At 51.3% G+C, this 13,246-nt stretch overlaps 1 protein-coding gene across 1 annotated transcript in view; it reads left to right on the top strand.

Moving 5' to 3' along the window:
* The first annotated feature begins 8,827 nt into the window (after window positions 1-8,827).
* LOC104990816 (transcription factor CP2-like protein 1) overlaps window positions 8,828-13,246 on the top strand; it is an 8,305-nt gene continuing 3,886 nt past the window's right edge. Inside the window, exons 1-3 of the mRNA XM_010843131.1 lie at window positions 8,828-9,123; window positions 10,360-10,442; window positions 12,451-12,557. Coding sequence (XP_010841433.1) covers window positions 8,828-9,123; window positions 10,360-10,442; window positions 12,451-12,557 — 486 coding nt within the window. The remainder of the gene's footprint in view (window positions 9,124-10,359; window positions 10,443-12,450; window positions 12,558-13,246) is intronic.

The following is a 13,246-nucleotide window of genomic DNA, read 5'->3' as shown; positions in this document are numbered from 1 at the left end:
CCCTTCCCCTCGCCGGCCCCAGCCGGGCACCCGGCGGCCCCTCCGCCCAGTCCTCGCCTCCCAACTTTGATTTAGGAGGTCGCCTGGTCCCTCCCCCTTCCCTCCGCCGCTCCCCCGCGCCGCTATGCAAATCAGGTTCTAAGCTATTGGCTGCTGCGGTGGCCAGGAGGGCGAGCTGGGCGGAGCTTTGGGGGGCTCGACAAGATGGGGAGGAGCTTGGAGGGTAAAGAAGTGGAGGGGGCAGTTTCACACTGAAAAATCCGGAATGGGGGTGGGGGAGCATGACAAGGTTGAAGGAAGGTTCAGGAGATCATATTAGAGTCTGGAAGGGTTAGAGGAGGATAGAAATAGGTTGGATTTGCAGAAGGAGAGCCGAGAATGAGATGAAGGTAGGACTTCTTGAGAGTGAAGAGTGGGGAAGCTTCCACCCCATTAACTGGATGTCTCTGCCCTGGAAACATTCTCTCCAAATGTACACATCCTTGGACTGTGCGGTAGGGGTTTCTTCTGCAAAGTATAGATAACTTAACACCATGTGTCAAAGGCCAGCCCTGTCCTGGAAAGCAGGACAACGACATGGCTTTCCAATCCTGTTGTCTGGACTTCAGCAGAGAAGAGACCTCAGTCCCCACACTTGAGGTCCCCAAACCTCTCCAAGACACTCCCCCTCCTAAAGATCCTACCACAAGTGAAGTTAGATGGGGGTAGGGAGAGGTGGACCCTCCAAAGAGTCTTCTGTCCACTTGATCTGAAGCTACCTCTGCTAATGCATGTCGCTCACCTGCCATTTCCTCAACTTCTCTGCTCTCCCCTCCTGGCCCTTCTGGCCCTTCATCTCTGGGCCTGTCCAAGAAAATGGAGGGAGGCTGGAGATTGAGAGAAGCCTTCCCTGGGTGTGGGTGGAGAGACTTCTGGGTCTAAGTCCCCTTCCTGCTCATCTGCTGCGGGTGATGAGATGAGGAGTGGGTGGCACTCAGAAGGGTCCTGCCCTTATGCCAGCCCTGGAGGAGGGTCTGAACCCTGTGTCCCTCCTCCCCACCCACCCGTGCACACAGCCATTCATGTGATCTCTCGCCTCCTGAAGATGTGCTCACGTTGGAGTTGGAGCACTGCTCAGGTTACAGCATCTAGGGAAAGAGATTTATTTGCCAGTGGCAGAAGTAGGACAAGGGCAGACGGGCGGGCGGGTCTGTGGTTGTGGGGGCTTAGTCTCCTCCCCCTCCAGATCCACACATGGCAGACTCTGAGTGCTCGATTTCCTAAAAGGAGTTTCCACAGAACCTGACCTCAGCCCTCAGTCCAGTTTCCCCAAAAGCCCATTCGTGATCATCCTCTCCTGTTCCCCTCTGAGGGCCACCTTCTTCCCTCCAGCCCAGCACAGGTCAGCCCAACAACCCCTCCCTAGGCAACTCAGACTTAGGAATGCTTGGAGCACCCTGAGATGGTATCGTCAGGCCTCTATCTCTAGCAGTCTTGAGCTGGAACAAACAAGCTTCTTCTGTGTTTGGAGACCTCCTGAGGGATGTATGTACCTCTGTGTGTGTTAGTTGCTCAGTCGTGACCAACTCTTTGTGACCCCATGGACTGTAGCCCATAAGGCTAATCTGTCCATGGAATACTTCAGGCAAGAATACTGGAGTGGGTTGCCATTTCCTTCTTCAGGGGATCTTCCCAACCCAGGGATTGAACCCGGGTCTCCTGCACTGCAGGCAGATTCTTTACCATCGGAGACACCAGGAAGGTACCTCTATTTCCCTCCAAAGAACTGAGGCTCTGGCTTCCTTTGAGTCCAATAACTGGGTAGTCACTAATTTGCTCGACCTTGGGTAGGTAACCTTTATTTTTTTTATTTTTATTATTTTTATTTATTTATTATTTATTTATTTGACTGCACCAGGTCTTAGTTGCAGCATGTGGGATCAAGTTCCCTGACCAGGGACCAAACCCAGGCCTTCTGCATTGGAAGCAAGGAGCCTTAGCCACTGGACCACAAGGGAAGTCCCTTGAGTAGGTAACTTTTAAAGCTTTGATTTCTTCATCAGCAAAATGGAGACTTTGCCCACCTAATTGTTCAGAGGATGAATGAGATAGTGTGAATATACCACTTAGCCTAAGAAAGACAGACACAGAAAGTTTTCATTTTCTTCTTTCTCTCCTTTTTTCTTGGGGGACTTGTCTCTTTCTAGGTCTTTTTCTGAGGCAGAGAGAAGAAACAGCTTCCTTTCCTCACTTGCCTTAGCTGTCTGGAGCCTGTTATGTCATGGAAGAACTAACCCAGAAGGAGACCCTGACTAGACTTGGGAAAGAATTCTCAGGGGAATCAGTGGTATGGGGGACCAAGGAAAGGCAGGGAAGTCTGTGGGCTCTGGGGCCCATCTGGTCTCAGCAATAGAAGCCTAAGGTAGAGCAAATATGGAGGAGGCAGGGGGCTGGATCCCATGACCTCTGGATGTCCTTTCTGGCCGACAGCCTTCGTGTTTCAGAGCAATCTTTCATGAACTAAGCCTGAGTCATTGTCTCAGTGCTGACAATTCCCACTGCAGTGGCTCAGAGCTGGGCGGGAGCAATGGGGCTAGCTTCTCTTGGGGGCACACTGTCCATCTTAGATTTGGAGGGCAGAAATGAGGGGCGGGCGGAGCAAGGGGCAAGGCATTCCAGGAGGATGAGTGGCAATCACTCAAAAAGGCTCTCAGACCGGAAGTCATAATAGAACTACCAGGAGGCCTCTTACCAGGAGAGCTGAGTGAATGAGCACAGCTGCTGGGCTCTCGGGAGCCTGGGGATGATGGGATGAACAGATGACTTCGAATCTGCATATGGCCAAAGTCCAGCACACTAAGAGAACCTGGTCCTCACCCTGGTCTGCCCTTTTTTCCTACTCTGTGATCTTGGGCAGAGAGCTGTCCATCATCTCTGGAGGGTCTTTAGTTTCTTTCTCTTCAGATTGGATGAATTGGACTAGATTATTTTGAAACGGGGAATTGGATTAAATGCGGAGGATAATTGTCTGTCTCTTAGTGTTCTTTTGAGCATTCTATAAGTTAATATATGTAAAGAATTGGACAGAGAAAGTACATGATAGTTACTATTGTATTTTAAAAAAATTTTAAGGATTCTTATTAACCTTGGGTTTGTAGGTGAGTTTCAGGGAGTTCATGAACCCCTCGAAGTTGTATCAAATTCTGGAGGATAAGCATTTTCTGGAGGAGAGTCCAGAGCTTTCCTCTGCTCCTCAGAGAATCTAAGATCCCCCAAAATTAAGAATCACCAGCCTGAATGACGCCAGGGCCCTCCATTGGGGGTTGAGATTCTTTGACCGCTATTCCATAAGGACTGACCTATTTTTTCCTGTAAACACCTTCAGTTCAAGCCCCTCCCTGCTTTGGCCTCTGCCCTCATGGGTTGTCAAGGACAGCCCAAGCTGAGCACATGAGTGGCTGGCCTTTCCCTCCAGCTTTAGAATTGGGGTTCCCACGTTGGGGCGTTTGTCATGGTTGAGGCCAAGCCTGGGTTCTCATCTCCAGCTGGGGAGAGGAAGAGTGCCCAGGGTCAGTGGGGCTGGGAATGCAGAGAACACAGTGAGAGGCCTGGCCTTGTCCCATCTCCCTCATGTCCCCCTGCCAGCCCACCCCATGGGCCCCAGAGGCAGAGGCCACTCTAATGAGCTAAGGCTCGTGGCAGGCATCGGTAATTATGATTTTATGGAAATATAGAAGGCTCTTACGCAAGTGCCTGACACACTTCCTGGCTGTGGCTTCTGGGACAGCAAGGTCCCCAGGGCCTGGAGGAGGGCCTCTCCACCCCTTGGAGCTCGGGACACTGGCATACAGCCACCCTTCCACTGCCTGTGGCACTGTCCCTAACGCGCCCTGAGTGAGCGGCCCCCTCCCTCTGTGCCTCAGGCTCCCTGGAGGGGCACAACATGGGCTCCAGTATGTGCAGCCCCTCCCCCACCCCACCAGGCTGAACTGTCCTGAAGACCTGTTTTCTCGGGAGGGGGATGTTTCCCTCTCCTCCAATGAGAACGCCTCTCTTTCCAAGAAGATGCCCCTTCTATGCGGTTTCTGTTCTCCTTGAGGCTGGGGACATAAGGCTGATGGCGGCCTGTGGTGGGGAAGTCATAACCCCCGGCTGCCCCTCCCAGGCCCTATACCAGTTTGCCCAGCCCCCTCCCCCATGCCTCTGATGTCCTGAAGTCTCCCCATACCCACCCACAAAGCATCTGTTACCAAGGCAACAGCAATGTCATCACTTTGGGGTGAGCAAAGAGGTGGAGCCCAGTGGATGGGGTGGGGCTGTTAGGGGTTAGACTTTTGGAGATATGAGCACTGGGGGCCCCCAAACTCTTAAGGGAGGCTCTTTTGCTGCAGAGGGGCCCTGGGCACACACTGGGGTGCAGACTGCCCCTGAGACCTGGTGGGAAAGCCGGAGGATGAAGTCTGGAAGGAACTGGATCCGGGTGTTAGAGGTGAGGGTGACTGGCTTTATTAAGTGAAAGAAGCATGAGGGTGATGATGTGACTACACTTGATCTTAGCCAAAAGGCCGAGAAGCGATGAGGGTGATGATGTTAAAGAGAGGTTGAGGCAGGCAGGATGGGGCCCGCCTAAAACTCCTCCCTTAGTGTTCAGCTTATTAACTCCTTCAGGGCAGAGATTTTCTGGCTGGTTGTCTAGACTGTTGAAACAGCAGCTGGAGTTCCCGGGGCCAGCCTGGACCCACACCGCCCCCTGCAGGCCACACAGAAACTAGCACTGTATATCTTTCGGATAGGAGCGTGTAGGTGGGCTTCCCAGGGGGCGCCAGTGGTAAAAGGACTTGCTTGCCAATGCTGGAGACACAAGTGACGCAAGTTCGATCCCTGCGTCAGGAAGATCCCCTGGAGGAGAAAATGGCAACCCACTCAAGTACTCTTGCTGGGATAATCTCATGGATAGCAGAGCCTGGCAGGCTACAGTCCATAGAGTCGCCAAGAGTCAGACATGACTGAAGCGATTTAGCAGATGTAGGTGGGGCCTTTAAGAGTCTACATTTGTGACATCTAAACCATGGGGTCCTACTAAATGCCTAGAGAGGCTTTGGGCTCCGGAGGTCCTTGTTTACTGCCTTTGAAGCCCTCTTGTAAATCCTGACCCAGAGAGTGCCAACAATACAGGGGTTCCCTCTGAACAGACTTGGGGGTAGGGAGCAGTGGGGACAGAGATGTGCCTTGAGCTGAGCTGACAGAGGCCATCAAGAGGGCTGGAAGGCAGAGGGAACAGCCTGGGCAAAGCCCAGGTGTGAAATAGAACAGACTGTTCTGGAAGTGCAGGACTGTAAGCAAGGGAGAAGGGGAGTGGTGAGAGGGAAAGGCAGAAGAAAGTGGGCCAATGGCTGTGGATGCTGGGCCAGGAAGACGGGTTTTCCTGCACAAACAGGCTTCTCAGACTCACTCATGGGAACCCAGGTGAACAATCTAGGGGTACCATGGGGCATGAGGAGGGAGCAGGTGGGCAGAGTGGTTCACCCAGGACTGGAAAGGAATTTAAAGACAAGGCTCTATATTAAGTGTTTGTGAAAGCCTTGCTTTTGAATCCAAGAATATCCATATTAGTTTTCCCACTAAAAAATGATTTTAGGCACTTTCCCTGATGCTCCAGTGGTTAAGAATCCATCTTCCAATGCAGGGAACTCAGGTTCAATCCCTGGTCGCAGAGCTAAGACCCCGCATGCCATGAGGCAACTAAGCCCATGTACCACAACTAGAGAAAGCCCACATGCCACGACGAAGAGCTAGCACAGCCAAAAAAATTTTTTAACAAGCACTAACCACTGTGTACCACTGATGCCTGAAGATGGGTGTGGTTACCCAGGGGTTTTCATAGCCCAGCTTGAGAATGTCACCAAGAGTGATGATGGTATGGTCATTCTTGTGTCACAGGAACATCTCTCTGGTTCCCAGGGGCAGCAACATGGAAACAGAGCCAGAGTAGTGGGCTAAGAGCCTTCTAAGGGGATGGCCAGGAACGAGTCTTGTTTTGGCCTGGGTGCATGGCAGTGAGGTGACTCAGGGTCCAGCCCACTCTCACTAGCTAATCAGTTCAGTTCAGTTGCTCAGTCATGTCTGATTCTTCGCGATTCCATGGACCACAGCACGTGTGCCAGGCTTCCCTGTCCATCATCAATTCTCAGAGCTTGCTCAAACTCATGTCCATCGAGTCAGTGATGCCATTTCATCCTCTGTCGTCCCCTTCTCCTCCTGCCTTCAAATCTTCCCCAGCATCAGGGTCTTTTCCAATGAGTCAGTTCTTCTCATCAGGTGGCCAAAGTATTGGCCACTAGCTAATAACCTTGGGCAAATTGCACAGACTGTAATTGGGACCTTCTTATCTCAAGAGGTGGTCGTAAGATGCAGTGGGACCTGGAAGATCGAATACCCTAGAAAAGCTGTTTCCTTGCAGCCTTCACTGCTACTCATCCCAAGGGAATTCTCAAGTCATAGCCACACCTGAGGAAATCACAATCCTGTATCCTGTCTCTCTGCCATCATTAGTCCCCCAACCCCCATTCTACAAAACCAACCGCAGCAGCCCAGCCACTGTCATTCATATTTGGCCATCTTCAGAGCTCACGGGCCAGGAGTGGAACAGAAAGCATTTTGTCCCCATTGTGCAGCTGGAGAGGCTGAAGCTCAGAAAGGTCAGAAGTCCCTCATCAGAATCCAGGTTCCAGGGTCCAATACTTCTTTGAGAGCTGTTGAATAAATGAATGCACTTATCATTCAAATCCCCACATCAGCCCCTTTCTTTGCAGGAGAGGGAGTAGGCCTTACTCTCCAGCTCCTCTAGTTGGAGTGTTGCTTGGAGACTCGTTTCAGAATTCCATACACATTTGTCAGGCAGAGTGTGTCATACAGTATGGTCATTAGGAGAAAGGGTAGTAGTTCAGGCAGCCTGGGTTCAAACCCTGGCTGTGTCTTGTCTTAGCTGTGTGACCTTGAGGTAGCAACTTAATTTCTTGGACCCTCAGTTTCCCCATCTGTATAATTGGGGGGAGGTAGGCAGTGATAATAGAATAATAGAAAAAAATAGCATTTACCTTAGAAGGTAGATGGAAAAGCACTCTGAAGTCACACTGAACACTAAAGAACTGTTTGTTAAATAAGCAGACCCTCTACATTTGTGTGTTATATAAATAAACCTACACTTTCAAGTGTTAAATAAATTAACCTGTATAATGGACTAGGCACTGGAAATATATAGAGAAAAGGACATCTATATTGGGACTTTGCTGGCAGTCCATTAGTTAAGACTCCCCATTTCCACTCTAGGTGATGTGGGTTCTGTCCCCTGGTCCCCTGGTCAGGGACTTGAGATCCTGATCCCACACACTGTGCAGTGAGCCCACAATAAATAAATAAAAAGACACCTACATTTACTGAGCGCTCAATTATCATCTCATTCATTATTACCCAGCCCTGTGGGGTAGAGGTTCTCATCATCCCCTTTTTATAGTTTCAGCACGAACCTCAGAAAGGTTTAGTTTCTTACCCAAAGCCACACAGCTGTGCTTGCACTCAGGGTCTATCTCGAGAAACATATTCTTCAACCTAAACACTAACCCATCTCTTAGTCTCTACTTTCAAGGGACTTCCACTCTGATAGGAAAACAGACATTAAGCAAAGTGAACAAAGAATAAACGGCATGTCAGATGACTGCTGTGAAGGAATTTGGTGAAGGGCTGAGACACATGGAGAACATAAATGCCAACTGGCCGGGTGGCAGAAGGGTTTTAAGAAGGAGACAGTGGACTTCCTTGGTGGTTGAGGGTTCAGAATCCGTGTGCCAATGCAGGGGACATGAGTCACGCCATGGGGCAACTAAGCCCCAGGGCCACAAGCTTGCGCATTGCAACGAAGAGTAGCCCCCACTCTCCACAACTAGAGAAAGCCCACGCCCAGCACCAAAGTGCAGCCAAAAATAAATAAATAATTTTAAAATATATTGTATATAAAAAAAAGGAGGCGGTAACTTTGAAACATGAACCGAGTACCTTTCCAACGTGAGACTTCCTAATGGTGAGAAGAACTCTCAGGAATACAAGGCTGGGGACTCAAAGACAGGTCTGTGCCTCCTCAAACTCTAGGGGCTGCTGTTCAGTATGATGCCTTGTGGAGTTGCGTACCTAGAAGCCTCAGAAACAGTTTGTTGGGAAAAGAAATCACCCTACTACTACTGGCCTATAATTGTAGCCCAGCTGGTAAAGAATCCACCTGCAATGCAGGAGACCACACTTTGATCCCTGGGTCAGGAAGAGTCCCTGCCTGGAGAAGGGAACAGCTATCCACTCCAGTATTCTGGCCTGGAGAATTCCATGGACAGAGGAGCCAAGCAGTCTACAGTCCCTGGGGTCTCAAAGAGACACGACTGAGCGACTTTCACTTACTACTACTAGGTAGGTTCAGTGAATGGATGAGGGACACTCCTCTCAGCCCCTCTTCTTCTGAGGGAGCAGTAGGCTTTACACTCTAACTCTCCAGGTTAGAATGTTGCCTGGGATAAAAGACAAAACAATACATTTTGGTTAGAGGAGAAGGACAGTGAATTATTCCTTAGCAATTTTTACAGAAAAAAAAAGTTACTTCCTTGGCTTAGGGTAAGGAATAACCCCAAGGGTATTATTAGGATCGAGTTATGCCATGCCTAGACAATGATAGAGCTGTTTGGATGTGAAAAAAAATCCACCTTAAAAAAACATATCATGCTTTGGGACTTCTCTGCCGGTCCAGCTAAGCCTTCCATTACAGGGCGCAGGGGTTCGGTCACTCGAGGGGGAATTAAGATACTGCATGCCTGTGGTGCAGTCCCCCTCCCCAGACCAGCTCCTGGTGGTGTCCTCTGAGGGGTCCACACCAGTCTCCGCCTTTTCTACTTCCATCCTCCATAACAAACCACCTCCCATCACCTACTCATTCCTTCACCCCACTGCCACTTCCTCATCCTGCTCCACCCAGACCAGGGCCACGCCCTGCCTCCTCACCCTTCCTAGCCCCTTCCTCTGGCTTTCTTGGTATCTTGCTCTGTCCAGCCTTGGAGGGTCCCATGGTGGGGATCTTCTGGTCTTGAATCCAGCTTTGGGCAATGGGTGAGTCTTGAAGTCTTAGGGGTCTTAATGGGGATCTTGGGGACTCAAAGTTTCTTTGGCCCCCATTGGCAGGAATGTTCCCATCCCCTTTTCTCCTTTGGTCTGGCTTCATAGGAGAAGAATGTAGGTACAGGACTGGGGGGCCAGGTACCTGGAGGAACCCAGCCCATTGTGTGTGTGTGGGGGGAGTGGGGGTTGGCGGGGAGGGAGGCATACTCTTTGGTTTTCCTTCTCCCTTCCTCTGAGGAGGGGTTGCCAGAATCACAAAGCCTTGATAGTTAGGGTCACAGGAGGTCAGGCCACATCTTTGGAGCCCTGTGTCTGCTCTCTGAAACGCCCTTATCTGTTTACACCAAATACAGTAGTGGGAGGTGGGGGCAGCGGGCTGGGGCTGACTGTGTACAGTGACAACGGGAGCTGAGCCCGAGGAAGGGAGCCATCCACAAACACAGCCTGCTCCACACCCCAGGGCAGAGCGCCCAGCTGGACCCCCTCCCCTTCTGCCTTCCTGGGGAGGGGGCACTCCCAGGCCCACCCCCCTTCACGGGTGTGCTCTCCTTCCCATCACCACCCTGAGCTGTCTCCAAAGCAAGCTGGACTATATTCTGTAAACTCCAGTCCCCTAACCAGGCAGCCCCCAGTGACAGGACAGGTGCTGGGCCATCACTGCCCCTCTATGAGGGGAGGCTGGGGGGCGGCCAGGGGGAGGCCAGGGGGAGCAAAGGCCCTTTGTAGGTCCACGTGACGCTGTGTGTCTGTTTGTCCTGTCTCCTGGAGTGGTCAGGCTCCTAGCCCCCATAGCGTCCTGTGAGGGGTCCAGGCAGTCGGTCTCCAGGAATCATCTTGGCTTATGTATCTGGAGCTAATCTCTTAGCTCCAGGGTGCCCCTCATGGTTCCTGGGCCTCTTGGGGAACGTTGAAGGTGGGGTTAGTGGATATCCATCCCTGTGACTGGTTTTGCTGCAAAACTGTCTCCCCTTTGAGTTAATGATTGGTGGGGAGCCCTAGGGACATCATTTCTCCATTCCCCCCCTGGGCAGCTTGGGCTGCCTAACAGGTCCTGAGTTTCCTGGAGCCCTGGTTGCTCAGCCAATAAGGGGCCGAAGCCTTGCCCCACCCTTCTGTGTGTCCCTGCCTGTGTATAAAGCCTGGGGCCCCAGGTGGATGGCCCAGGGGGTCCAGCCCAACCCAGTGCTGAGCTCTCTGCGACACAGCTGGTCCTGCTCACTCTCCAAGATGCTGTTTTGGCACAACCAGCTGGAGCCCCTGTGGCCGAGCCCCAGGGAGCTGTACCGTGGGCCGCCAAGCAGCTTGCTCAGGTAAGGGCCAGAACCCCTCCCTCCAGCCCCCGAGGAGGGCCCTGATCTGATTTGTGATGGACACAGTAGGGCCATCTGTTTCAAGCTGAAGATTTTGGGCTTCCTGCTCTTGGAGGGTGGTTGGTCAGGGCGTGCATGCTCAGTCATATCCAACTCTTTGCGAACCCACTGGGAAATGGTCAAATGTATCTGGAATTTAGTGGGTCCCAGGACATCTCAAAGCACCCTAACCACCCACCCACTCAGGACACATGTTGGGCAGTCACTGGCCATCAGGCAAGCCTTGAGGTTGCAAATTGCCACTTCCTTCTCCAGGGGATCTTCCTGACCCAAGGATGGAACCCGGGTCTCCTGCATTGGAGGCAGACACTTTAACCTCTGAGCCACCAGGGAAGCCCAATTTGGTGTGTGTGTGTGTTAGTCGCTTATTCGTGTCTGACTCTTTGCAACCCCATGGACTGTAGCCCACCAGGCTCCTCTGTCCATGGAATTCTCCAGGCCAAGAATACTGGAGTGGGTTGCCATTTCCTTCTCCAAATTGATGGCAGATGTTTGCAAATATTGTAGTGTTGGGGATTTGCACCTTGAGGGATGTCTGCTGGAGGCCAGAGCAGCTGAATGGGAACCCCTTAGGCCCTGGCTGCAGCAGGGGTACCTGCTTCAGCAAACTGTAGGCTCCCTGGAGGGCGAATCTGGCAGAAAGAGTCAAAGCCTCTTGGAGGAGGGGGTGGACAGGGCAGAAGCCAGCCATGCCTTCCTCTCTCAGGAAGAGCTGGCCAACATCCCCTGAGCGGAGCAGCCCTGCCCCGTGTTCCAGTACGTGCTCTGTGCAGCCACTTCGCTGGCACAGGTGAACCAGGGTGCTCTGGGCCTGGGGATGGAGAGGGGCGAGCGGGGTGCTAGTGGGAGGCTGGACCTGGGGTGGGCTGGGGGTGGCAGGCAGCCTCTCTGCCCCTGAGAGGGGTGCCCACTTCCCCTCAATTTCTCCTAGGCCAGTCCTATGAGGTACAGATGCTCTGCAACCCCAAACTGGTCGATGCCACTCAGGAGCCCTGGCTGCTGAAGGCAAGTGCCTCCACTCCCAGAACTGGCAAAGGCTGGCTATGACTCTCCCTCTGGCAGGAAGCCAGTGTCACCACAGTGATGTCATTCTCAAGTAGAACCCGCTCACGTCCACCTTTTCATTTGACCTTCACAACAGCTCAGTGGTGGCGGGAATTGTTGAGGAAAAAGGCACAGTGAGATGAAGTATTATTTTCTCAAGGACACAGAGCCAGTAAATAGCAGAACCAGGATTTAGAAATACATTTACATAGCATTATTCACACACATGATTCCATCTCTCAGGAAAAAAAAAGTTTTTATTTAGCTCCCGTTCTTTGCCAGAAACTGTTCTATGCACTAGAGATTCAGGGGTAAAGAGACAGATGTGGCTTCTTTCCTCGGGGACTTGCGTTCTACTGAGACAAACATGTCATTGAACAATTTAGATACGATTACAAGTTGATTTACAAATCGCAAACTGCTAAGTGCTGTGAAGAAAGAGTGACTGAGTGCAAAGGGATTAACTCCTCCATTTTACAGATGAGGAAACTGAAGCTCTAGGTTACTTCCTCAGTTTCACTGCTTGTTGAGTGGCAGGTGGCCTCTGGACACAGATCTAGTTATTCTAAGTCCTTTTGCCCCATGTGGGTGGGAGGGAAGGTAAGGGAGAGGCTGGCAAGGTTGGTTTGTCCCAGAGGTGGGAGCTGGTTCCCAAATGCCACGGCACCCTCCTGTGCCCACAGAGCGTGGTGCGTGTGGTTTTCCACGACCGGCGCCTGCAGTACACTGAGCAGCAACAGCTGGACGGCTGGAGGTGGAGCCGGCCTGGGGACCGTATCCTGGACATAAGTGACTGGGGAGGGACCAGGGCCCTTCAGGGCTGCTGTCTGGCTTAGAGGCCCCTGTGGATGGGGCGGACGGTGGTGCTGAGCCCTGCTCCCTGCCTGCCAATCTGTGCCTGCAGATATCCCTCTGTCTGTGGGGGTGCTGGAACCCCAAGTGCTGCCCTCACAACTGAACACCGTGGAGTTTTATTGGGACCCGACCAAGAGGACCTCTCTCTTCCTGCAAGTGAGTCTGAGGCTGGGACAGGAAGGAGGCTGGAGGTCAGATGAGGGTGGCAGCAGCCTATATGGAAAAGAAAGGTGAGCTTGGGTGGAGGTCAGAGGAGGTAATAAGAATGAATCACTTCCAGAAAGCACCATGAGGAACAAAGGTGGACACATGTTGATTGAATGTCACCGTAGGGAAGGACTTGTTAAACATTAAGGTGATGGAAGAAATGACAAGACACAGGACAGAATTTAGATTCATAGAAAGTAATGGTCTGCAAAGTGCAGGCAAGATTAAAAGGAGACATCACATGGGGAAAACAGTTGCCACATATAACATACATGATGTTATATTTTAAATATATAAAAAATTCTCATACATTAAAAAGAAAAAGTATATGAAAGCTCAATAGAAAAATTGGCAAAGGATATAAGCAATTTATAAAGAAAGATACAAATTGCTAATACAAGTAGACAGTTCAAACTCACAAAATGTTAATAATGCTAATTAAAACTACATGTATATATGTACACACACACACAGCTTCCTTGGTGGTTCAATGGTAAAGAATCCACCTGCCAATGCAGGAGATATGCCTTCAATCCCTGGGTCAGGAAGATCCCCTGGAGAAGAAAATGGCAATCTACTCCAGTATTCTAGCCTGGGAAATCCCACGGACAAAGGAATGGCAGGCTACAGTCCATGTG

Source organism: Bison bison, unplaced genomic scaffold, assembly GCF_000754665.1.
Source record: "Bison bison bison isolate TAMUID 2011002044 unplaced genomic scaffold, Bison_UMD1.0 scf7180017864180, whole genome shotgun sequence".
Classification (NCBI taxonomy): Eukaryota; Metazoa; Chordata; class Mammalia; order Artiodactyla; family Bovidae; genus Bison; species Bison bison.
The sequence above is the reverse complement of the archived record's forward strand: the minus strand, read 5'-3'. Positions and strand labels throughout refer to the sequence as shown.